The 25,841-nt window shown below is 46.7% G+C and overlaps 1 protein-coding gene across 1 annotated transcript in view; it reads left to right on the top strand.

Annotated features, from left to right (window-relative positions):
- TRAFD1 (TRAF-type zinc finger domain containing 1) overlaps positions 1 to 25,841 on the top strand; it is a 621,343-nt gene that overhangs the window by 111,688 nt on the left and 483,814 nt on the right. The window contains exons 3-4 of the mRNA XM_069619500.1: positions 889 to 1,024; positions 1,113 to 1,166. Coding sequence (XP_069475601.1) covers positions 889 to 1,024; positions 1,113 to 1,166 — 190 coding nt within the window. The remainder of the gene's footprint in view (positions 1 to 888; positions 1,025 to 1,112; positions 1,167 to 25,841) is intronic.

The following is a 25,841-nucleotide window of genomic DNA, read 5'->3' as shown; positions in this document are numbered from 1 at the left end:
GTGCACAGAAGTGACGCAGAGTCCGTGAGAAAGCAAAGTTTGGCTTTGGCTGGCAACGTGAACACAAATCAGCAGGCAATGCAGTCTGTGTGAGAAGACCGGGTTCAGCGTTAACTGGCAGTGTGAAGACAAAACAGTGGATCAGGCAGTCCGCGTAAGCAGGGTTTCAAGTATAGTATGAGAGGAGACAGGCAAAAACACAGCAATCCAATGTGGGGGACGGAAACAAGAAGTCTGGCAATGGATATCCAAATTACATGAAACTACCACAAGGAACGCAACTTCAATCAAAAGTGTTTGATAAAAGTCTTCTGCCATACTATATCCCAAACAGATAAGGAGCATGCTGCGTTCCGCTGGGTCAGCTGGCGGCGTACCCGGCCGTCACCCATGGCAATGTTAGACACCGCCGCTTGTTGCTGCTGATACAACGGCCTTCATCACCGCCACAGCAACCTCCAATGCTGGCGGCCACGTGACGTGGCGGTGCGATGCAAAAGGTGTTTAACCATGGAATAACGCTGCGCCCTGATCTGATGAGACTGCGCAGAGGATGGAATCCCAAAAGTATATAATGTGCCACCTTATGTGATTCAGAGAGACTCTGGTTAATTTGACTCTACAGCGTCATCTAGCCTATCCCCGGACAATTGTATAATAAACTTGCTTTACCTAAAAACGTGCACTCGCTTCTTAAGTGGTGGGCCTGCTTTAGGTGATTAGAGGCCCATCCCCACATATTGAATATTTAACTTTAGTAATCCTTTGAGCCATTATCTAGCTGATCCTGTACACCAATAATATGGATGCCTAATACATCTTGATATGTTTATAACAATTTTCAATTTTGAAAAAACTCCAGCTGTCATTTGTATCTTTATCTTTCAGCAAAAAGGATATTCCTGTGGGTAATTTCACCATCCATGAAATACACTGCAAAAGAAATATTGATGTATGTACGTTCTGCAGAGAGCCCTTTCCGAAATCGGAAATGGAGGCTCATATTGACACAGAACATGCACAGGTATAGTATATGAAATAAACTAGAAACAAAATTCATAGCAGCAAGCATTTTATTCGATTCAATATATGTACTTCTGTTCTTTTAATAGGTACTCTGCAAGTGTAACATGAAGATGGAGAAACGTCATTTGGAAACTCATAAGGTCTGTGTTTAACATGGGGTGCAGTGTGCCTGTATAATGTGTGTGTGCAATGTGCATGCATGTAATTGGTGGCGATGCACATTGCTTGAGCTTTAGTCCCCCCCCCCCCCCCCCACAAGGTTTGGGGCATTTCCAAATGAAACTAAACGGCTCTGATCGAGGGGATCTTTATGTTTAGCTACCAAAAATGTAAGGAGAGCAGAGTGGAATGAATAGGTCCCCACGTCACTCATCTTATCTCTATCTGAAAAGGCCTAAAAAGAGACCTGCTAAAGAAGTGATGAGGCAGGGCAGCATAGAATCTTGGAGTGGGGGGGGAATTGGAAGAGGGATTGGGGGATTCTTGGAATTCACCTTCTGGTGAAGGAAAGTGACTGTTCTGCTCCAGGAAGCACTTGCAGGAAGTTGGATCCTACCCTCTGCGCTCATTAGTAGATGAGTTAATTTCCTATCCAACTGGAAGTTCCAGTCAAGATCCAGGAAATAAACATGTTGTGGGAGATTCAGCTGGGACCAGGAAGAAAGAATCAACCACATCACAACTAGAGTACAACTGCAAGTGGATCTGCTCCAGAACAGAGGAATTAAAGTAAATGCATATCCTGGGAACAGAGAAACCAGATCAAAAATGGACACCCTGTTAAAATAGATTTCTAACCTCTGGATTGGTGGAGGCATCTGAGGGCATCTTCCCATCTACTCCCCTGGGGATCCTCTTCTTAGGTGGCCAGGGAAAGGCCATTTCTTTTGAATCCTGACTCTGAGGGAGGATCACTAGGGTGGAGGGTCCTTTGGGAGAGGATGCCTTCAGATGAGGCATGGTATCCCCCTTTGCCTCGTCAAAATGCACCCTGCCCTCTTCCTTCCTTTATAGGTTATTTTCAGTAGGCACACACAGCTTTCTGAGGAACTGGTCTTATGTGTCATAACTGCCACGGGCGCACCAGTTTGCACCTTTAGTGGACTATTTGGGACACGTTCATCTCCATAATCCTCCCTGGACAATAACTATTCGTATTCCTGTCTTTATTTTCCGTTTGCAAGACTTTGGAACTTCCTTATTTAATCTCACAAACTACATGTCCCATAATGCACCTTGTGGCAGTTCCCATTCCCTGGCTATTCCCATGCAGCAGTTTTAGAACTATGATCCCCAGAAGCCTTGGAGCTCAATGCTGCTTTCACTTTCCCAGGACCAGAGGGGGAGGAGGCCAATTACCTTCAGGCGTGCTGCTCCAGGTGCTGCTAATTAGTCTGCTTCAGCACAGGGCAGGTCAGTTTTTAAGCAGCTGCCTGCAGGTGCACCTGTCTCTTGCATTGAGCTTGCTTCCAGCCCTTTGTTGCCTTGATCCTTGGATTTCTGCTGTGTCCTGTTTCCAGAACCTGCTCTTGTTCCAAAGCCCTTCACTCACCTGCCTTTTGCCAAGCACCTCTGTGCTTCCTACACTGCAGCCCTGCTCCCCTGTCTGCGGTCCTCTGTTTCCTGTCTACAGCCCCTTGCTCTCTACCATCTTGTTCCTTGTTCTGTGCCCATTGCCGTGTTACCTGTCTTTAGCTTCCTTGAGTCGTTCGTTAGTCCTGCCCTTGTTATCCCACTTCATAGCTACAGTTTTCTTACCAGTCTTCATTGCTGCCCTTGGTATACCAGTCCAGAGTTACTGTTCCTTGTTACCTGTCTGCAGTTTCCTTACTCCTGCACTTACATTCTAGTTTTCTTGCTTTTCTTCTTTCTTCCGGTTCTCTGTCCTGAATCTTGCTCACTTTTACTTCCTTTCCCCCCCTGCATATTTCTGTTGCAGTTCTTGTCTTTACATGTGCCTTGGCTATTTCCTTTGTTCAGAGTTTGCCCGCTGGAAACCCAGCAGCCAATCTTTTCCTTGGTTGTGTTTCAGTATTGTATCTTGTCTTGTGTCAGTGTGTTGTTTTTTTTCTTTTTTTTTTTGTCAACATCTTTTTATTGAAATATTGAGCAGACATTAATTCATCGAAAAATCATTACAAGTTATAACATTAATTGATCTCGTGCGCAGTACATCTACATTTCATTTGACAATTTTGCAACTCATTCTATTATACCAATTTCATTGGCATGCTCAGGGAAAGACTAAAATTCCACATTTATCATTACAATTGCAACATTAATTAGTCTCTTAGACAAAGCATCAACATTTCATTTTAACATTTTTCTTGTTCGTCAAACAAGTCTGATTTCATCAACAATTCAGGAAGAATACAATTCGACTTACCACCCGATAGCGCACTTAGTCGGGAAGGGAAAGAACGAGAAGAAGGGAAACATTTTTTTAAAAGAAAACTCACCAAGACTAGTAGCATATCTTTTGTCATTGTTAACGGTGTACTGGTTCCTGTTTCAGAGGCAGTCCTTGTCCAGTTCCTGCTGGACCTGTGCAGGCTTAAGTCTTGTGAGTACTGTTTCCTTGTTCGTACCGTAGGGTCCAGCCCCAGACACCCACGGCTGTTGCTCCCTTCCATGAGCATTCAGAGTGGGGCTGTCAAGACTTGAAGGACGCGAGGAACTGGAATACCTCCATCCCTAAGCAGCCAACAGCGAGACAAAGAAACACTCGCTGTTCGAAAGATTAGGGGCACAGGTGATAGAAACAGGATACCCAAGGCTTCTGGATGGCTGCTGAAAGCGAAAGGGCAAATTAAATGATGGCAGGAATGCAAGCAAGGTTCTATTATGCATGTGACAGAAGGAACACCTACCAGAAGCCGGGTGATGGTGAGCAATAGACGGTTAGGGCAATATCTGTTCCCTCAGTGGGTCAAACACACAAAAGCACTGGGAGGAATGAGCGAGTGCCTTTACACCACACTGGGACACCTGAAGCTTGATGAAAAAGACCTGTGGCTGATGGAGTAGCAATCGAAGGCAAAGCCCAGGTCAGCTGATCCAAACCAAGGGGTAATCCGTAAAGAATCCAAGGTCCGAATCCGATGAAACAATCCGAAGGCGTGGAACACAAGGGAAAGTCCGTAGTCAACCCGAGGTCAGAACCAGAAGAAACAATTCCAAGGCATAGAACAAGAGGGATGAAGCAAACGGAAGTCCATAGAAAGAAGTCCAGAGGGGTCTGTAGCACGAAGAAGCATAAATCCAGGTCGGAACGACAAATGCCGTAATCCAACAGCTGAGAAGTGCTGTATTGTTGAGTCGCGTTTTTTATACCGCAACTTCCGTTACATGAGCCTGCAGATCACGTGATGCGTCACATGATCCTACGGCTGACGCAGCGTAATGGGTGCGTTTGTCCCTTGCAGCAGTAGGCGTGGCTAGTGCCTGGATGACAGTGTTCCTGGGAGTAAGGTACCCTTCAGGCTCTGTCTACCCATTCTCTGTAGTGTGTACAGACGCCACAGGAGTCGCCACCCCGGGTACATATGGTGGCTCCTCCCGCGGCATCCTCTCCAGTGACTCTGCAATCTTTTCCCCACTGAGGGAATGAAACCCCTATGCGGGCGGAGGAAGGAACCAGGAACAACAAACCCACGACCCGGGCATTTATGTGAGCGAGATCTGGAGTGGGAGCTAGGATTTTTCGGAGGGTGTGTATGGGAACGTGTGCGGGGACATGTGGGCGTGACAGGGGCCCTGCAATAGTAACCAGCTCAGAAGGCTGGAGTTTCCCCGGTTCTGTGGGAAACTCTCCCCCCCATCCCCCCATTCTGCGTACACCCCAAGAGGGAACCAAATGTGTTTTGTTTTACTTGTACTCCTTGCCCCTTTCTGTTCACTGCCTTGGTTGCCTATCCTTTCTCTTCTGCAGGAATCCTTGTACTTTTCTCCTTTTAGCTTTGTGGGCACGTCTCTACCAGCAAGCTCTTTTAACATTGTCTTGCCTGTGTTTTGTAGTCTAGTTACGGGCGGTCCTTTTTGTTCTGACTTTCTCTGTAGGACCTGTGACTCGCACAGAAATGGGCGACTGTCTCCGGACACTACCCTGGCCAGTGGGATATACACCGGTCAGGGGAACAGCCAGAGCCAACAGCCTATCAGGGAAAATCCTCCAAGGGTGAAAAAACCTGATGGATGTTGTAAGCGGCAGCTGTATTGTGGATGTTAAGTATCCCGGGCTGCCAATGATGGTATCGCTGGTATCGCAAAAAAGGTCATCCAGCAGGGCCCTTGGAAGGTCACAACGGTGATAATCTGGAAGCCAGCAAGGCAGGAAAGGTACAAAACACACAGGCAGGGACCGAAGGAGCTCCGGATGGTAGAACACACAGAACGGCAGCGAAAGGCGGGAAAGACTAACACTGGAGGAAAAAGGGAAGAAGAGAATAGCAAGATTGGGAGAGGAGCGCGGAGATAAATTTACTTTAGCATTCAGATGCGCCGAGCCAATTCCGGGAACTGCTGATAACCAATTCGGCAAATTGAGCATGCTACGGAACAGATGCAGAGCGCCATGTTGGAAGTCTAGAAGCATCACAAGATGCGGACAACAAGGGCGCCATCTTGGAACGCCGTCTCTTAGCAGCATACTTGTATAGATGTCTCCATTTCGATCACAATGACCAGTTCTTGAGTGGTTGGTTCATAACTGTCCCACATTCATATGCTTTTGTGACTGGGACGAATAAGGGACAACTCTGAGTAATGCACACTTATGTTGGTGCACACCACTCTGGTACTGAAACAAAAAAGAGGACTGTGAAACACCACTACCATGGTCAGGAGGTACAATGTCTCCATTCCATCGTGGGACGTTTTTTCGCAGGTGTTTTTTTTTTTTTTTTTTTTTTTTACTGCTAATTTTTTTTACGAAAAAATCCATCGACTATTTTTTGGGGTGTGTGTGTGTGAATATGAATATATAAAATGCTATGTGGGTGTTTGGGAATAGATTAAAACTGAAAGGGAATGGCGGTTGGGGGGGCGGTCCCCCCAAAAAAAATGTTTTAAAAATTTGATGGGTTTTTCTGTTAAATTCGCGGGAAAAAAACCTGCAATTAAATCGCATGGAACCGGTTAGGCATGTTCCATTAATTGGGGTCAGGTAAAGGAATTGGGCAAAGCAAAAGAGGTGATGGCTGGAAGGTTTAGAATTAATCTTAACCTCTGGCATTGCTCTGGCTGGGCAAACCTCCAGATATTAGTTCTTTCCCTGCCAAGCCATTACTGAAAGGGGAAGGACCATATGCAAATCAGGCTTGCTGCCACCCCCTAAGCGACTTACACCTGCAGCCAGTTGAAATGCTACTAGTGTATATAAGGAGAGGTCAGCAAATGACAAAGCCAGAGCTACCTCGGGGGAGTGCTGCCTGGAGGAAGAAGCCCTGGGGAAATGGACACAGTAACCCGGTATGGAGCAGGCTGGAGAGGTGTGCCGGTGGAAGGGACGTTGCAGGCTGTGAGGGGGTCGGGAGCCCTGCGTAGTACAGTGTTGTGTGTGCCACTGGGGATCACTGAAGACACAGAGCCGGCAAAGAAGTGACAAGTGCTCATCAGAGCTACTAGCGAGTGACTGGGGAGCGAGAAACCGCAGCGGAGAAAGCTGAAAGCACCTGTAGACTGGTGAGTGATGGAAAGGGAATAGTCACACCGGGGCACTCCAGGGGCTGGGCTTGGCCACGAGGAGATGCTAATGTGAGGTTTGGGAGACCAAAGGAAAGTTTTGTAAATACTGAAAAAAGCTGCAAAGTGTAGCATGCATTCTTGAATACCGAATGGAGGAAATGTTATGCAAAGTACATGAAAGCACTGCATGAGTGAAATGAAAGTAAGGTGCATTTTCGAATACAAAAGGCACTGATGGACAATGTGAACCGAATGAAAGCCAGTAACAAGGGCTTGGGTAACGCAGTGAAAAGTAAATGATGAGCATTGTTGTGAAGGGTGAAAGCAAGGTGGTGATAAGGAACGCATCCCAAGAAATGAATGGTGTGAAAGTCACATTAGCAGAGGCAAGAATCTGCCAAGGATGACATGTACTGCAAGTGGACAATTGATACAGGTTCAAAGAGGGAGTCTTTGTTAGCAAGGAAGTCCAATGAGAGCAAGTGAATAGAACTGTGCCAAGCGTTGTTGATTGCGTGAACTGTAGTGGGTGCACCGTGTGGTCAGACAACTGCGCCTAGACCGAGTAACCCCACTTGGAGTGAACCAAGGAAAGTTAAATTACTGAAGTTTTTGTACCTATCCTTAAAAAGCTTGCAAGGTTACAAAGTTGGTCTGAAACACTTATTGAAAGTCAAGAGAACTTACTGTGTTTAACATGGGCCAGGGAACCCAGGGACCCTTTTGAACTGTTTTGAACTTGGGGAACACTATTAATTCTGGTGCCAACATCCCTACACATTGTTTAGCATTAGTTGTGAGGGCAAATATAGGTATTGGACAGACAGACAGACTTGTACGTTACTTACTGACATGGACTATCCTTAGTTTCTTTTGCTAGGGAAATCCCACCTTCGCATAGGGCAAGTTAAGCCTTACACCATCCTGACATTTTAATAAGTGTTTTTGTTTGAACATTGAATCTGTTGTCTGTGCCCTGCTTCATGATGCCTTCACAGAGGCCACCCTTGTTATAGTGAATAGGAAGCAACTTCTGGGAGTTTAGCCAAACCAATCAAGGAAGCATGAAAAGAGGCCAAGGCTAAATCACAGCGTTGAGTGGGGTCAGGGGTCCACAATGAGTGCACACAGTGAAATACCAAGGATTACACTTGGACAGTTATAACAAATACTATATCCATTTTAGGCCCAGAAAACACACTATGAAAAATGACTAATAACAGGTAATATTATCACACAATACTAAACACGATAAAGCATCTATTTATACAGTCATTGTAGTTGGTGCAGAATAACCCCCCACCCCCACAGTATATGAAAAGGAAGGTAAGTGATTAGGTTAGCACCAACTGTCAACCAGCATTGCAATTTTCTTTTCTTTTTTTTTATTGTATTTGGTTAAAATAACCTTTTATAAAATGTCATATACATAATCATTGCAAAAATGTTACTCTCAATTCACTCTTGAAAACTAAAATATCTCCTTACTTAAAAACTTTAATTTACAAAACTTAAGAAGACAAACTTTCAAATAAAAAGATATAACCATCCTATTTGCGTATAGACTTTCACTAAAAAGTGAAAAACGAGAGAAGCAAAGGAGAGAGAAGAGAGAAATACAAAATTAAAGGAAATAAATTTTGGCAGGGCAGGAGTAACTCCACTGAATCTAAAGAAATCCACCTTACAACCCCCTTTTCGCTCTAATCACCGATGACATCTTCCCACTTTTAACTAGCATTTTTAGGGGTTTTACTGTCAATCTTCCAGAGATCTTTAGTTTCTTCCCTCCATGGGTTAAGCCCACCTAGGTTCACAGCTACCTTCTTAGATCTCTATCTGACTTCTCTCTAACACCTGGACTGCTGCAATTGTGAGAGCCTTATTTTGGCCTGAGGCCAATCTGTCCCAGAACATGTCCAGCAGGAAGTGTATCGTTCCCAGCCTAACTCTTCCAAAAAGCACTAGTCTCACCGCTGATGTACCCTTGTATTCCATTAATAGATGTTTTAAGGATTGCTCTTTGGGGGTTTTTGCATACATTGCATAAAGCAATAGCATTAAAGCCCTGACCTCTTATGTACAGGATCTCCCCTCTATGAACCACATTCAGGCACACTCTAAAGAATTGTTTCTGCAACTTCCAATTTGTGAATTTTACCAGGTATTTTGCCAAATGACCCTGCTTCTTGTCAGCCATCAAAAATGAACTTGGATGCGCTGAAGATCACATAGTATCAGTTGTGACTGTCCACTCTGTTTCGTCCCAGGCTTTCTTAAACTTCATTGGATTTTCTATTAGGGTCTGGCTGTTTGTCTTTATATTTGCCAATTCTCCCTCTAACCATGTGTTCAAACCAGTGATCATATTCAATGTTTTTTTTTTCTTCCAGATGCGAGTTGATATCCGCATAGAACAACCCCTCTTTAGCTGTTATCAGGAGGCGATAAAGGGAAATCGACTTCCATTCTGTTTTGACCTTTAGGGAATGTAGACCCAATTAAAATCTGATGCCCGCCCTGGGCAGTCCAAGAATATTTTTCCACAAAAGGCCCCCCCCCATTTTTCCCAGTTGCTAAACCATAGGAGGCGCTTAGCTTCCAGCCCACAAAGGACCACAGGGATGACTTGCTTGAAAGTATCTAATTAAAGGGATGATTGAAAACTTACAGTACTTCCCCCAATACTTACTTCATCTGAGCAGTGAACTGCAAGATCTTACGGCTAAGGTCCTGCTCTACTTTACAGACAGATGGGGAGCTGTAGACTTTGTAACCCAAATACACTAGCTCGTCTACTCTGGCGATCGGATTGCCCCCCCAGTGTCCATTGTGGGAAGGAGACTCTTTTATTTGTATGTTTAAATACCACAATTCTTGATTTCTTTTGATTTTAGGCCAAACCGTTCTCCTCCGCATAGCGGAACAGGCCATTCAGTAACTGCTGCAGGCCCACTTCTGTGCAGTCTAACAACACCACATCATCGGCGTAGGCCAGCTAGTGTATCCTTTCCCCATTGATCAGTGGACTGGCCAACGCTGATGGTTTCAGGTGGTCTCCAGCATCTGTCAAATAGAGGTTTAAGAAGGGAGCGCCTAAACACCCCTGATGTACCCCTCTCTCCACCCCTACTGGCTTCAACAGATGGCCCTCCTCATCCAATCGCACCCCTTACTGTCGTCTCCCTATGCAATTCCACCAACATTGACAGGATCCCCTCAGGACTGCCCCTTGACCTAAGCTTCGCCCAAAGATGCTATCTATCCACTTGGTCGAAGGCTCTCAAAATCGACCTATGCCCCATACAGCTGTTGCTTACCCCCCACCTCTTGTGCTTTCACTTAGTACATTTAAGGCCAATCCGTTTAGTGACGTAGAGAGGCCCTTCCTGAATCCTGTCTGGTACTTGGAGAGTACTGCTATTTCTTTTCCCCATTTTTCTAATTCTCCCATCAAGACTCTCATGAACAGCTTACTCTTGATGTCCAAGAGGGCGATCAGGTGATAATTCGCAAGAGGGGACCAGTCTCCCCCCCCCCCCCCTTAACAGCGGGGATCACTGTTGCTGCCTTCCAGGATGCTGGGAATTCTCTCCTTGCAAGGATCTCCCTGAATAGCCCCACTAACAGTTTTTCCCAGAGGGGGTGGGGTTATTTTTCAAGACCTGATACGTCAGCCGCTCTTGATTTGGAACCTCCCTCAATTAGTACCACCAATAGCTTGTCATCAATTGGGTGATTCCAGGCCACCTCCCTTGTTACACAAAAGGGGGCAGTCTGAGGTTTAGCTAAAATCTCTGATGGATAATCCACCCACCCTCTTTCTGTGACCAAATTACATTGATTAGCTCCTATTTCGCCCTCTAGTGGTTGCAAGACTGACCAAAACCCTCTCGAGTCACTATTGCTGATCAGTCTTAGCATTTGTACCTCTTCCTGCTGCAAACGGAGCATCTTCCTATCCACAGACCATTGTTTATAATTTGATTTCAGGGCTCTTGTTTCTCTTTTACGATCTGTCTCAGTTAACTCCATTGGAGTAAATGTAATGAAACTATCCGGGCGATATTTATCCTGCCACTCTCCCCCTGGTACTTCCATCCGATGACTATTTAGGGCCGCCCCATCTCACTTATATTTCGTGAGGTGAGCTTTCCCTTTTTCGAATGTAATTCCTTGGGACTGTTTTTCAGAAACTCCAATACTAATGTCCGGGAAGGATAACTCCAAACATGAGTGATCATACCCCCTTTTCGATTTAAATTCAAAGTGACATTTAGTTCGAAAAGACTTGGACATAAAAATGTAGTAAAGTGTGGAGATGGAGGAACCCTGAGCCCTTGTTGGCTTAGCTGCGATGTCCCATGGAAGTGCTCCGTTTGCCATTTTCAAAACCCATCTTGTTAGAAATTCCACCCAAGCATTACCCTTTTTGGAGACTCTTCGGGCGCATAACTGGGACACTTCTTTAGACAATGGAATACATTGAGAGCTCAGATCTCCTCCCAGCAAAAGATGGGCGCCCTCAAAGTAGTTTTGCCTCCTCTAATACTGCAGCTAAGACATTGAGGAACTCCTGCTGCATAGAGCCAGCAGGGTTCCAATAGATATTGACCAGGATTAGATCCAATCTTGGGCTATGATTTTTCAGGGAAGCCTTGCAGGCCTGAATTTCTTGTTTGTTGTTTGAGGTCATGCAGGGGGAGTTGCTAGGTCTGGAAAAGACCCAGCGCTAAGCTGATGTCGGAACTGTTGGGACTGGGGGCTAGCTAGTCTTTTGGCTGTAGCTCCTGAGTTTCTATCCGGGGCTACAACCAAAAGATCAGGGGCTATACCCCTCTTAGCCCCCCCCTAGCAATGCCCCTGAGGTCATGACAATGTCGCCCAATGTAATGTTCTTGAAGGCCATTAGCAGCCCTCCCGACGGCCTGCTCTTCGCTTTTTGAAGAGCTGGCTGGGAAAAAATTGTGTAACCTTCAACAACAATTGGGTTTGTCAACCAGGTTTCTTGAAACATTAAGATGTCCCCTTTCTGAAACAGATGCTCCTTCATGCTTTTCGAAATGAAAGGATTAGGGCCCCGTGTGTTCCAACACATCATATTAACACCCAATTGGTTAAAGGGGCTTCGAGCCCATTCCCAATTTTAAAAAGACTTGTGCGAGTATTTCTGGTACGAGATGTAAGTTATTACCATGGGTAATCACTCCCTCTTTCGTTAGGTTTCTTGTGGGGAAATCGAGAGATCCTCCTTCTCTCAATCCAATGCTTGATCTTCGGGATGCATTTTCCGTCGAAGGGTCTGAGGGCTCACTTGCCACTGGAGATAATGTCTGGAACCCGTACAAACTCTGTTTCTAGATTTCATTAAATACAGGCTCTGAGTTTTTCTGAGGATTGCTAAAATGTCTCCCCTACACAGAGATTAAATCTCGTTTTTATTTGTGGCCATGGAGAACCAACCCGCTGGTATCGCAAAAGGAGAGCTCTCTTCTTTCTCAATGGTCTCTTTAGTTGTTACTGATCCAGGCGTCACCTGCTTGCCCCCTTGTATTGGTGAGTAGCCTTTTTCTTCCCTTATGGCTCCTTCTCCTTTCCTGTTCATGTCCAACGTACAGAACCTCCCCAACCCCAGTCTCGCCCTTTCTGAGGGCACACCTTTCTTGGGTTTTTGTGCCATGCAGTTTAAAAATATTGGAGCGATCTTTAATATTACTTCCACAGGCGTTAAACTAGTCGCTATGACCAAGGGCTTTTCTCTTTCCACCTGGACCCTATTTTTGAGAAATATTGGGGCAATTGGGCCGCCTCTGTTGTCAGACAATTTGCAGTTATATACCCCCGGCCTTTTTTGCATTCCACTGGCCCCATTTCCATTACTATTTACTGCTTGCTCTTTCTGGTGACTACTCTTCCCCCTCCCACCGGTCAGTTTGCAGCCCGATGCTTGCGTTAGTTATTTTTACATCCTCTGCATTCATTACTGCTTTCCCCTTCCTGTCTCCTTTTCTCATCCGCGTCTTTGATTTTGTTTGGTTCTCCTTTGTGAATCCTCCCTCCCCCGCCCCATCTCCCATTTGAATAACAGTTGCGACAATCTTCGCCCTCATTGCCGGCCACTCCAATATCCTCAGAGGGATTTTACAAAGGCAATCATCTCCGTTTTCTTATTTTTATTTTTGAGCCTTTTTGTTTTTTGCTTTACTTTTTGTACTTCCTGCCCTCTTGCGCCCTTTGCTCTTCTCCTCCTTCTTGCATCTCTTTCTCAGTCTTTATTTGTTTTGTTTGGAAGGTCGATTATCTATTTCTTCTGGCTTTGTCTTTAATGGGTCTCACAATTGTGATGGTTGTTCTCCCGTCTGTGGATGGTCTTGTGCTTCTACCTGAAGCCCCTCCACCACATTCGACATTCTTCTAAATTCTTCCAGAACTGACTGATAGTGGTGTATCGTCAAATTCTGGGATTACCTTAATTGCCTGCCCTCTCTCCCCTTCATCGTGGACCTCTTTTCCAGTTTTTCCTGCATGTCATCCAAGAGCTGCATACATAGCCTCTTCTTTCTTCTTATGATTAATGGACGATTGGATAGCTGAAAAATCCATACCTTGTTTAGTTGGCGCCAACCGGAGGTCACTTATATAAAGGGTTAGATTGGTGCTTATGTTACTGCACCCAACTACAGAGAAGTCCAGGCTCGCAATTTCTTTGGTCAGCTCCAAAAGAACCCCCGCCTGAGAATGAACCTCTGTTCTTAGTTGGTCAAATACTGATACCAACGAGTTAAGTACAAAATTCAGTGTAGAGAGGCTGTTCATTTATTTGTGGCCCAGACTTCCTTTGAACTGGGGACCTGATTTTAGGCAACTCATCTTGAATTTCCAACTCCTTCAAGCCTACTGGGGGGGCAATACAGTCCTGGTACTTACTCCTTTCCCTTTGCTGGATGTATCCACCCTCTCTTCTTCCAGGAGCATATTGTTGTTGGGATAAGAATCCCAGGCAATCTTAACATTGCTTACATCAGCCCTACTCGATAGATCCACGCTGTAATTAAAAAGGAGAATATCCATCCTCATTTGTTCTTCTGCTTTTTCCTTTTACCAAAGTAATCATTGAATATTATTTATTTATTTTTTAAAAATCTTTCTGGTTGTTATAGTAAATTCGAGACCCTGCATCCATGATCCTAATTTATGAAGTCCAACCCTAAATTGTATGGGGCCTTGTGCCCAAAGGTTCATCAAGTCTTCCAAGAGTTTTGAGCTGGGAAAAAGTTTAGAGGGGTCCTGGGGACGTGAAGATGTGTTGAAAAGTGAAAAGATGTATACTGGTGATTAGGACTGTTCCTATCTTTTGGAGGGCTTTTGCCTACAAGTATTGCCAAACAGTTGCAAAAGTTTCAAGTTATTCAATTTTTTTAAGGGTGGATATGGGGGAGGGGGCAGGTAAGTAATGCTACAACTTACCCCTGTACTCGGGTTTCTTTTCAGGCTTGGCAGGTCATTAGGGCTCGCCTGTTTTCCCGCCTTTTGTTCCAGTCGCTGGTGACCAGGATCTGCAGGTGTGGGATGCTTGATTTGTTACTTACCCCAGTGCCCAACGCAGAACCGAGTCCCATTTATCCCACCATGGTGTTTCAACAAGTAGGCGTAAATGCTGATGTTTCGCAAATACATAGTGAACAATATAGAATGTCTGCAACCACGAAAACCACGTGTGGTGGCTCCCAATCCACACTCTGTAACAGCCTAATGGTCCAGTTATTACCAGCTAATATACAATGGTCATTATGTAACCACAACAGATTATGTAGAAGCGCGGCAGGGAAACGACAATCACTCTTACTTAACAGTAGAAAGAGGAGGGAAACGCGTCACTACAAGTATGATGCATACCATGGCTGAGGGTTGGATAAAGTGGAGGACCTCCACCATCCTGGACAGTCTAATAGTTGGTATTCCGATATGAGTGCAACAGGAAGGAAAACGACGAATGAGAGCTGCTACTTGTGCTTCTTGATACCGCACACATCCGGGACACCAAAGGTCTTAGTACCCCAGGAAGTACCTCTAGTAGAATTAGATTGATCCTACATTGTGCAAGATGAACATTTCGAAGGGATTGTGTCCTCCGACATATTCCTTATCTTTGATAATTCGTCTCCAGCTTGCTGGCCTCGGAAATATTTTCTCTGTAGAGGGGGCGCTGCGACGTCCGCCGAGTCGATGTCCCTCGACAGCCACCGTATTGGCGCCGACGTCACCATGCCCATAAATAGCCACGCCCGGCGTCCGTTGCCCAGTTCTGTTTTTCCGCGCTTCGTGGGGCCTTGGAATATCGTTGCTCAGTTCAGTCAGATAAATCCTCTTATATTTACACGAAATACCAACTCGTTCTCGATAGCTTCTTCATCGGAACCGACGACGCTGCGGTCCGGCTTAAACAAAATGTCGAGACTGCGGTAAGAAAATGTCGATAACAGATCCACACAGGATCTGCTTGTGGTGCTTGGGAGTCGAGCACCATTGTTCGGAGTGTGAGCACTGCATGTCCATGACGGCGAAAGCCTTGAAGGAGCACAAGGGGAAGCTCGAGAGAGGTAAGTCAGTCAAAACCTCCTCGAAAGTTTCTTCGGTCGAGGCATTCGTCTCCTCGCCGTCGAAAGCATTCCCATTCTAGGTCTCGAAGTAGCTCCCACCATTCGTCGAGATCGAGACACTCAAAGAAGAGACGTTGAAGATCCCCTTCCTCATCATTTTCTGTTTCCCCCAGAAAGCGTCTCTTGCCCCACAAAACACAGCTCTCAGGCTGAGTGGGAGGAATTCAGGAAGAAAATGCTAAGAGTCTTCGAGAAAGCGGCCTCGACCCCCTCGAAGACAGTTGAGGGTGATACCCCGGGTGAAAAACCCAAAAAATCGAAACGCCGCAAGCCGCTGCACCCGGCGAAAGAGTCCACCCGAGAGTGCCACAGGCCATCGGGCAAGAAGGCGCCGTCGTCGAAGATCCCTTCGACGCATGGATCGGCGCTATCGACGCCGTTGTCGAAGGGTTCTTCGCATCGGTTGATCGAATCAACGCGGATGAAAGAGAAAACCACGGCTACTTCACAGCCAACGGTGATACCAAGAGCCTCCAGCACGACGCTGAGACCGTCGTCGACATCCTCGAGTAGGATCCCGATCCTCTCGAGTTCTTCGAGGCCTCTTCCAGTTTTCTCGACGCCTTTCTCGGCGCCTTCGAAGCCTGTCACGTCGGCGTCGACGACATCGTTTTCTCGCCCAATAATGACGAGTTTGGCTCCTTCTGCCTTAGAAATGGGTTTTACACCATTTCCGAGGTCCGAGTACCCCGGATTATCTTCAATCTATGAAGAAGGGGAGGATTCTGACCAGGAAACCTTCGGGTTGCAGAGGACCACACTACCTGTTTCAGAGGATTTTACCTCTGAGGAAAGAAGGTTGAAAGACCTACAGGAATCGTTACATGAGGCAAGTGGGCTGCACACTTCCCCAGAAGTGGAATTTGTCAAACCAGACCCAGGGGAACATGCCGAAACAACCTATAGAACCCTGATGGCAAGGATTATTGAATTTATGGGTTGGTCTGCGCCTTCACCTGTTTCAACAGGATGACCTGACAGACATACTAGACAAAGGTCCACAGGAGGATCCTGTGGTCCCCTTCCATGTGACCTTGCAAAGGAAGATTTCATCTAAATGGGAAACTCCTGAGGTTATCCCAGCAGTCAATAAAAGATTGTCAGCCAAGTATAGGGTAGCTGCGGCTGACCCTGAATACTTATCAAAACACCCGACTCCAGAGAGCCTGGTGGTTCAAGCGGCAACTACATCAAGCAGCAGATCCGCTTACCCTACTGTCCCACAGGATAGAGATGACAAAAAGTATGATTCTATGGCAAAAGTCTTTTCTGCTTGTAGTATGGCGTTGAAGTCCATCAACGCCACCTGTACGTTCGCCAGGTTCATTCACACACTGTGGGAGTGCGCTTCATCGGCGGCTGACTGCATACCCGAAGGAGAGGAAAGGGAAGCCTTCCTTAACATTATTAAAGATGGCAAAGATGCCATGTTCGAATCACTTCAAACTGGCATCGATTCCGCTGACAGTATCAGCAGGGCCATGGCGGCAAGTACGACAATCTGCAGGCATGCGTGGTTGCGAAAGTCTGGCTTTGCTCCAGATGTGCAAGCCAGACCTTTGAATATGCCCTTTGACGGCTCTTCTTTATTCGGTAAAAAGGCTGATGACAGTCTGGAAAAGTTGCAGACATCTAAAGCAGCGGCAAAATCTTTAGGAGCTGCAATCCGCCAAACTCCTTTTCGCCCCTCAGGAACCTCTGGGAGAGGAAAGTCCTTTCGCTATTATTCCGCATTCGGGAAAGGCAGAGGACAGCCGGCTCAAAGAGGCCAAAGGAGATCCACCCGAGGTGGACGGGTCAAAAGTACTAAAGCCGCAGCAGCAGCAGGTGCCTCTTTACCCTCAGCATCTGCATCAGCCGCCCCCAAACCACTCTGAGGTCTTTCAACACAAAACGCCTATAGGGGGCAGGTTAACTCACCATCTGACGGAATGGCAGGCTAGAACGTCAGATGCTTGGGCATTGGAGACAGTTGCCCAGGGTTACTGCCTAACCTTTCTACACATCCCTCAGAGTCATCCACCGGGGCAGAGCTCTCTAAGTTCCAGATCTGCTCCTCTTGCAGCAAATTATAGACCTGCTAGAGAAAGGTGCCATAGAACCGATACCTGTAGCGGACAGGAACAAGGGCTGGTATGTCCCCCCCCCCCCTTTACTTTCTCCTTCCAAAGAAGGACGGAGGACTGAGACCCATCCTGGACTTACTAGAATTGAACAAATTCCTCAGGAAGGACAAGTTCAAGATGGTAACTCTCAGACCCTTCAGGCCCTCCAGCTCCAGGACTGGCTGGTATCTGTGGACCTTCATGATGCTTATTTCCATGTGCCAATCAATCTCAAACACAGGAAATACCTGAGGTTCGCAATTGGCGACTCTCATTATCAATTTCGATTTCTGCCATTTGGGCTGAAATCCGCCCGAGGGTCTTCACCAAGCTAATGTCGGTAGTGGCTGCGAATCTAAGGAGGGAAGGGACCCACGTCTACCCCTACCTGGACGATTGGATGATCAGGGCTTTATCTTCAGAACAAGTTCAGATCTAGCTATATTATGTCTGCCACTTCCTTCACAAACTGGGCTTCTCCCTCAATTCAAAGAAGTCACAGATGATGCCATCACAGAGACTCCAGTTCATTGGAGCGGTCCTGGACACTTCCATGGGAAAAGCCTCGCCACCAGAGGTGAGGGCTCAAGATATTCTGCAGATGGTCAACAAGTTCCAAAATGGCCAACGTCTCCCAGCCTTCGACTTTTTGAGGTTGCTAGGCCTCATGGCATCCTGCATCTTCCTTGTGCCAGAGGCTCGCCTGAGAATGAGATCTCTTCAGTGGGCACTGAGAACTCAGTGGTCGCAATTCTCAGGGAGAATGACAGATCTCCTCCGGATTCCGGACAAGGTAGCCCACGACCTTCTATGGTGGGCCTATCCAGAGAAAATCTTGAAAGGAGAACTGTTTTGGCAACTATGGCCGGAGATAACAGTAGTCACAGACGCCTCACTCACGGGATGAGGAGCCCATGCGATCAGACTAGCGCTGAAAGCTTTCCTGCCATCAGTACAGGGGAGAAATGTCCTGATAACGACAGACAACACAGTGTCCATGCACTACCTCAACAAAAGAGGAGGCGTGGGGTCACTGCCTCTGTGCAGAGAGGCAATGCAGCTCTGGTTTTGGGCAATTCAGGAAGGAATCTCTCTATCGGCAGTCCATCTAGCCGGAGAGAAGAACTGACGCTCTGAGCAGGCAGAGCACAGTCTCCCACGAGTGGGAGCTAGCTCAGGAAGTCCTTCGCCCTTTGGGGAACCCCTCAGGTGGATCTGTTCGCCACCAGCACCAACAGGAAGTGCGATCTGTTCTGTTCAAGGGAGTTTCCCCCGAGAGGAGCTCTATGGGGACACGTTCGTAGTGGACTGGGAGTTTCCACTCCTTTACGTGTTCCCATCAGTCCCTGTTATTCCTCAAATGATCAGGAGGTTGAGAAGATTCCGGAAAACCATGATCCTAATTGCCCCGGACTGGGCCAGGAGAACGTGGTACCCGGACTTTCTAAGATATGTCCATCTGTCCTCCAATACGTCTTCTACTCAAAGAGAATCTTCTCTCACAGAAGGGAGGTCAGGTTCTCCATCCAGACATCAGAACCCTCAACCTTCACACTTGGCTTCTGAAAGGGTGAGGTACAAGGATTGGGACCTCCCTGATGACGTCATGGAGGTGTTGCTTTTGGCCAGAAGGCCAGCAACAAAGTCTTTATACCGCTGCCGTTGGAACACATTTTGCAGCTGGTGTAGAGAAGGGAATTTCGACCCTTTTTCATGTGGTACACCAACAGTGTTATCGTTTCTACTCTACTTGGCAAACTCAGGCCTTCAAGTTGGCACTGTAAAAGGCTATCTCGCAGCGCTTTCAAGCGGAGGAACCATCGTATTTCAAACTACCTCTAGTAATACAATTTCTCAAGGGATTAACTAATGTTTATCCTCCATGACCATTCCAAGTTCCCTTATGGGGCTTAAATTTAGTCTTAAATTTCCTAATGGGTACTCCATTCGAACCACTCCACTCTTGTTCGCTGAGATTTCTCACACTTAAATCTGTCCTATTGGTAGCACTAACATCTGCTAGGAGGGTGAGCGAATTACAAGCTCTCTTGTAAACCCCCCCCCCATACAATTTTCCATAAGGACAAAGTTGTCCTACAGGTGAAGCCTAATTTCCTCCCAAAGGTGGTTTTTGAATTTCATATCACTCAGAACATTACCCTACCTTCGTTCTACCCTCCTCCCCATCCGGGAAAAGAGGAAGAAAGGCTACATAGGCTGGACCCAAGGCGGGCTTTGAGCTTTTACATCAGCAGACTTGCTAGGATTAGGCAAGCAGACCAACTGTTCGTAGGTTACTCAGGTCACAAGTTGGGACTACCCATAACAAAACAGACCATTTCCAGGTGGATTATTTTGGCCATTCTGGAATGTTACAAACTTGCAGGGAAAGAGCCACCCCAAAATCTTAGGGCTCATTCAACCAGGGGTATCGCAGCCTCTTCGGCCCTCCAAAGAGGGGTACTGGTCCGGGACATATGTGCGGCTGCCACATTGTCGTCCGCACATACATTGGCAACATTTTACAACCTGGATTCCTCCACTAGTCCAGAGAACAGATTTGGCAAGGCCGTATTACATTTGGTCCATTCCTAAAAGGGATACAGGACATTATTACTCCCACCTCCAATTACATGCCACTTCTATGGGAGTCTTTCAAAGATAAGGAATACGTTGGAGGACACAATCCCTTCGAAGAACAAGATACTTCTTACCTTGTAACGTTCTTTCGATGGGATGTTCCGACGTATTCCTTATCGCCCCTCCCATCCATCCCCGCAGTAATACTTCCCTTGTGGTTGCAGCTTACGCTCCTTCAAGGTCAATAACCAATTCAGGCATGACTTATTTGATGCTACAAAACGGAACAGAGCAACAGACGCCGCGCGTGGCTATTTATGGGCATGGTGACTCTGCGCCGATACGGTGGCTGTCGAGGGACATCGACTCGGCGGACGTCGACGTGCAGCACTCTACAGAGAAAAAACTTCCGAGGCCAGCAAGCTGGAGACGAATTATCAAAGATGAGGAATATGTCGGAGAAACATCCCATCGAAAGAACGTTACAAGGTAAGAAGTAACTTGTTCTTCAGGCACATACAGTAAGAATGAAAATTCTCGCGCCAGATGAGAGGATATGCAAAAAGGGATCAAAAGGAACTAAATGTTTTAAAGAACCATTCCTGGCTATAGATGGCACAAGCTTTGTGGAAAGTAAATGACAAGATTCAACTTATGTGCAAGGCTGAGTGGCTCCATGGCCTCTCTGATGAAAAACTGGACTCTGGAAAAAATGTGTGCACATATATGGACTGAACACATCACCAAGTTAACATGGGTCACAGCTCTCGAGCAACCTATCCAGGTACAGCAAGAGGAGAATTATGAACTTTGTTTGTATGGCAAAGGAAAGATATCCATGGGTTCTAACAAAAGTTGCAACAGAACCATCATCATTCCAAATCTTTGAAAAGGTACTGCAGCACTAATGGACTATTACTGCGTATGCGGCAAAAAAGCATACTTGCACCTCCCACTATCCTGGAGGGGCTACTGTGCTCTGACAACACTACATTCCGCACTGCTGCTCATACCTGAGGAGCGGAGCTGTGACTGCAGATGGCCAGACAGCATCAAGGCCTACAGAGACCCTACCCACAGCTTCACCCCCCCCCCCCCCAATCTTTCGAATTCGATCTGAAGAGGAGCAACATGATCACCTGTTCCGGAAGAAACACTCCTCCAACTACTTGTCCCAAGAATCCTCTGACATGCTTGCACAAATCGCAAATGAATATAAGCTTTTCAACTCGGCAGAGACATTTTTTGCATCCCATGTACCCAGCATCCAAGCAAGAGCGAATTACAAATGACTGCAAATTGTCAGGTGGGAGCTGATCTAGTTGGCAAATGACACTGAGGAAGGATTCAACATTATCAAGGTAGAACTCCGAGCACTCCGGCTGATGACGATGAAAAATTGCTACGTCCTCGACCTCCGCACAACAACGGAGGGCAGAGTTTGGAAAAAGAAATGGTCAGTTCATGTTGCACATTCGTACCTTCTGCAGATGCTCAAAACGGTACATTATCACACATGATGGCAGCAGTACACGAAGTTGGCGTTAAGATGGAGGCCGGAGTACAGGAAAATGACTGGTTCCAGATGGCCTTTCGCTAGTTACCTTCCTGGCTTGGAACAACACTGAAAATGCTGATCCCTATCATTGTGTTTATCTTGCTGATGCTGTGCAAAAGCGTATCCAAATAGTGCAATGATGAGGGTGACTATTTGTAGTAGGAATAACCCTAAGGTGCCTCTAAATACTCCAGAAGCACAAATACAGACAGGGGAGAGCGATGAGCCTAAGTACTGCGGGGGAGGGTATTCGTTACTGAAGTAGTAACGAAAGAGGGGAATGTTGGGAAGGATATGGTCTTATCCCCACCCCCTCCCTTAAATTCCCACTCCCCCCAGGCATCGCCAAATAGAATAAACATTACTGCAGCCATGCGGAACGAAACCCCTGTCCTACCTTGTACGGATAACAACCATGTGTTAGGCAAGATTGTATGCAGCACCCTTTGGGTGCACTACAATAACCTTAACTTCCTGGCAATAGGGTCCCAACCTTTTGGTAGAAGTCTGAACTACACAGGTTGGTAGTGTGGCTGAACAGCCAGGTTTATCTCAAGAGGGGTCAATGTGAGCAGTAACGTTGTGACAGTTTCACAGTAGCAGTTATCCAAAGAAACACTTGCACTCAAGGTTTCTTGATAAAACAATTATTAATTTATTACAGTCAATTGTATAAGCCTTCTTCAGAAGGGAGCAATATATACATAACTATATACACTTCAAAACACACTGTTTCTCTAAATCAGATGATACCGATTGGGGATGGCACACACACTGTTACCATTGATTTATCAATGGTACATTTAGAGCAATACTGAATGTGGTGCAAAAGATAGAAGAGAGGAATAAAACTAAGGTTTAACAAATCATTCATGTATGGGTAAGTACTTTTTAAACCTTCCAATGCAGAGTAAATTTAACCCTTTCCTGGGGGAAAGGGCCAAAGCAGAAAGTCAGAGGTAAAGAGGAGTCTCTCACAGAGCCAGGACAGGCCAATGTTAATTGCACAATGTCTAGGGAAGCTGAAGATCTTCTTTTTGGGTAGCTCAAAAGTCTTGCACAATGTTTTTAGGAATGTTTGTAGAAAATAGAACACTTGAAGGGCCACAAGCTTGGGAGGCTTGTGAGGGGCAAAGCTTTAGCAACTCTACAAGGTAACCAAGACCGGTCTCAACTGAGGGCAAGTAAGACTACACAACAAGAGGTACGTTTTCTTAGACTTTACAGTACCTCTGGTAAGAAGAAATGGTTCCAGCTGGCTTCTGTTCCTGCACAGCTCTGCAGATCCTGTTGTTCCTGAGCCTCAGTGGTGGGGACAAGAGGGAGGACGTCTGGGGACTCTTGCTCTGCAATGGGAAGGTCAGCGGCAGCAATGGGCAAACTTCAATTCAGCGGTCCTTCAATGTTTCAGCGCCTTGCGTCTGACAGCAAATGGCAACACCGCGGTTCTCGGATACCACTCCAGACTTTCCTTACTTCTGTGGTCCAGTGCTCTGTTGAGGTGGCTCTTGCTTGCTCAGTCCTGCATCAGGGAAGTCCGGAGAATCTTCCTAGCGCTCGGGTCTGATTTTAAAAGCAACACACACAATCTGGTGTTCCACTCCCTGGCACTTCAGTTCCAGTAGCAGCAGCAGTGCAAATGCAGCCAGCTCCGAGAGGATGTCCAGACTGGCTTACTTTGGAGTTAATTGGTCGCACCAACTCGAAGGGAGAAGTTGTCCTTGCAGGGCTTTTCTAGTTGAGACGAATTCAGAGCTCCAGCCCAGCAGCAAGGCTTCACCGGGCAAACCAACGGGCCAGGAGTTGCAGCAGGCGTCTCTTCCGAGTTCTTCAGATTCCTTTGTCCAGTGGTCGACTCAGCCTTCCAAGCCAAAAAGCCTTGCCTTTTATGCAGGTTCTCCCATTCATTCCAGCCTAGATGTCAATCACACAGTAGGGTGGCTGCCCTTGACAGACAGCCAGCCAATCACATTTGGGTGCATTCCTGTAACAAAGCGGATTAAGCACAGGGAGTTTTGGGCTCCTCCCTCACTTCCTGCACCTGCCAGACATACTGGAGCCAGATGGGGGCTTCACTCGTGAATCCTGCCAAAGACAAAACAAACGAAGGGACCAAACATGGTTTGGCACACAGAGTAAATCTCAAGAAGGACCTTGCCAGCAAGAAATGGCGAAAAGAGAAGAATGGGGCCATTTTGATGCGGTAAAGACGCACAATGGTAGTAAACCACTGCCACCAGCCATTAATTGTAGATGTTACATGAGAAATTAGACAAAGGGGATACTAAGTAACCCCTCCAGCACCATATGGTAAGATAGTGTTTGCTGGGTCTACAAAGTTACAAAAGGTAAGTAAAGTCAATTTCACTTCACTGCTCTTGTAAACAGTAGTTTATCCAAGAGCAGGTATTTAAACATTTGGAAAATCTAAGACTTCTGCCTGTAACATAACATAATAGAGTAATAAGACTACCCATGCCCCGTCATTAGGACTCCATTTTGTAGCAAGTCTAAACGCCATCTTTCTACTAGGCCCCGAAATCTATCACTCTGTGAGGCTGCAGCACTTGCAGCCCCAGCCTCTCTCGCAGAGGGACCAGGCCATTCGCACATTAGATCAGCTCTGCACAAGCCTTGTTCGCATGGAAGGCCATCCATTCACTGTCCCTTCAATGTTGCAAATCTCTATCATTCTCGTACAGTATGCGCTTTGCAACGAGCGTGGGACATGCTGCAGCGCAAATGCCCATCCATCTGCACTAATCTGCCTGGGCCAGAGCTCGCCTGCCACAACTCCACGGTTCCTTTCATAACAATCTAACTCATCCCCCCCACACCCCCTGGGCAATAAATCGAACCCTCAGGAGAGATACGGAGTACAAGAGGTGCAGTATCAATTAAGCCCTGTTGTAGAGGTTGGCATGCCAAGATATTATCCCCTCTTTACAAAGAACCCTCCCTGCATGCGAAGTCCAGATTACCGCCATTAAGTTCCTGTTTAGCTTAGATAGTTAGGAATGTTGCACCAGCTTGACCTGACCTTCACAGCGGAGTTGAGCCCAGCGGACCCACGTGCTACAAACTTGACTGGCCAAATTGTGCCTGGTATGCCTTATAGAGCAGGCTGTGCCATATGTCCATTCCAATCAGCATTGTGATTTTTCAACTGTATGTAGTGACGTCGCCAATGATGTTTGGTCCGTTTAGTGTGCTGCCCATGTAATTTCTGGCAGAGCGCTCTCGGGCAGCAGAGTTCTTTGCTGGCATTTCTCTATATTATATAAACTTTGTTATCCTTGCAAAACTATCTCATGGTCTCATTCCCTATTAATATTATTACAATTATTTCTGACGTGCCAATAAGGGACTTGTCTTCACCTCCAGGGATATTGTGCCCTGCTCACCCCTCTGCTAGTCCCTGGTCCAATGGATAGGGTGCCCTGCACACCCTCCCACTTCTCACTACTCATCTACCACTTATTTCCTTCACTCGCAAGTCCTACTACCTGTTTACTCGCTTCCAACTGCCCCACCACCTCTACTCGAATACTACTACTCTACCAAATAACACTTGCACTCTCCCTCTCTCACACAAACACTCCACAGTCCCCCTCCTTAACAATAGCATCTAAACTCCAACCACTCTCACCTCACTGGTCTTTAGGACATCCTCTGCCACCTCCTGTCCTCACCCAACTAACTCAAACTTACACACACCTCTGTAAATACCCCACCACCCTCCCAGGATTGTCTACTTACCCTGTCCTATCACTTACCTGCTTCCAGGAGGTGTGACGGGGAAAAGCCGTGGGAGGGCTTAAAATGGCTGGTAAGCCCTGCCCTTGGTGGCAAATGGGTTCGAGGCCTTCATGGGGCCTGTATTTATTTAAATCTCCCTGGTGGGTTAATGGTGGCTTTCTACAGGGGCAGACTCCAGGAGACAGTCTGCTGGAGCCTACCAGTGCTGTGGTGAAAGCGTCTGTGCTTGCAGCGTCCTACAGCCAGTGTTGTGCTGTTCGCAGCACCCTGTGGCAGGGATGCGCCAATGCTGCATGATGGCCAATGCTGCATGATGGCCAATGCTGCATGATGGCCAATGCTGCATGATCTCTGGCGTCTCTCCTGGATGCAGAGGGATTCTATCTGAGCCTGCCGCCGGCATCGTCCGCATCTTGGGGCGGCTGCCTCTTCTATCTACGGCCGGGAGGCAATCATCTCCGTATGTAA

Source organism: Ambystoma mexicanum, chromosome 10, assembly GCF_040938575.1.
Source record: "Ambystoma mexicanum isolate Mex_15411 chromosome 10, UKY_AmexF1_1, whole genome shotgun sequence".
Classification (NCBI taxonomy): Eukaryota; Metazoa; Chordata; class Amphibia; order Caudata; family Ambystomatidae; genus Ambystoma; species Ambystoma mexicanum.
This window is presented reverse-complemented; position numbering and strand designations above follow the sequence as displayed.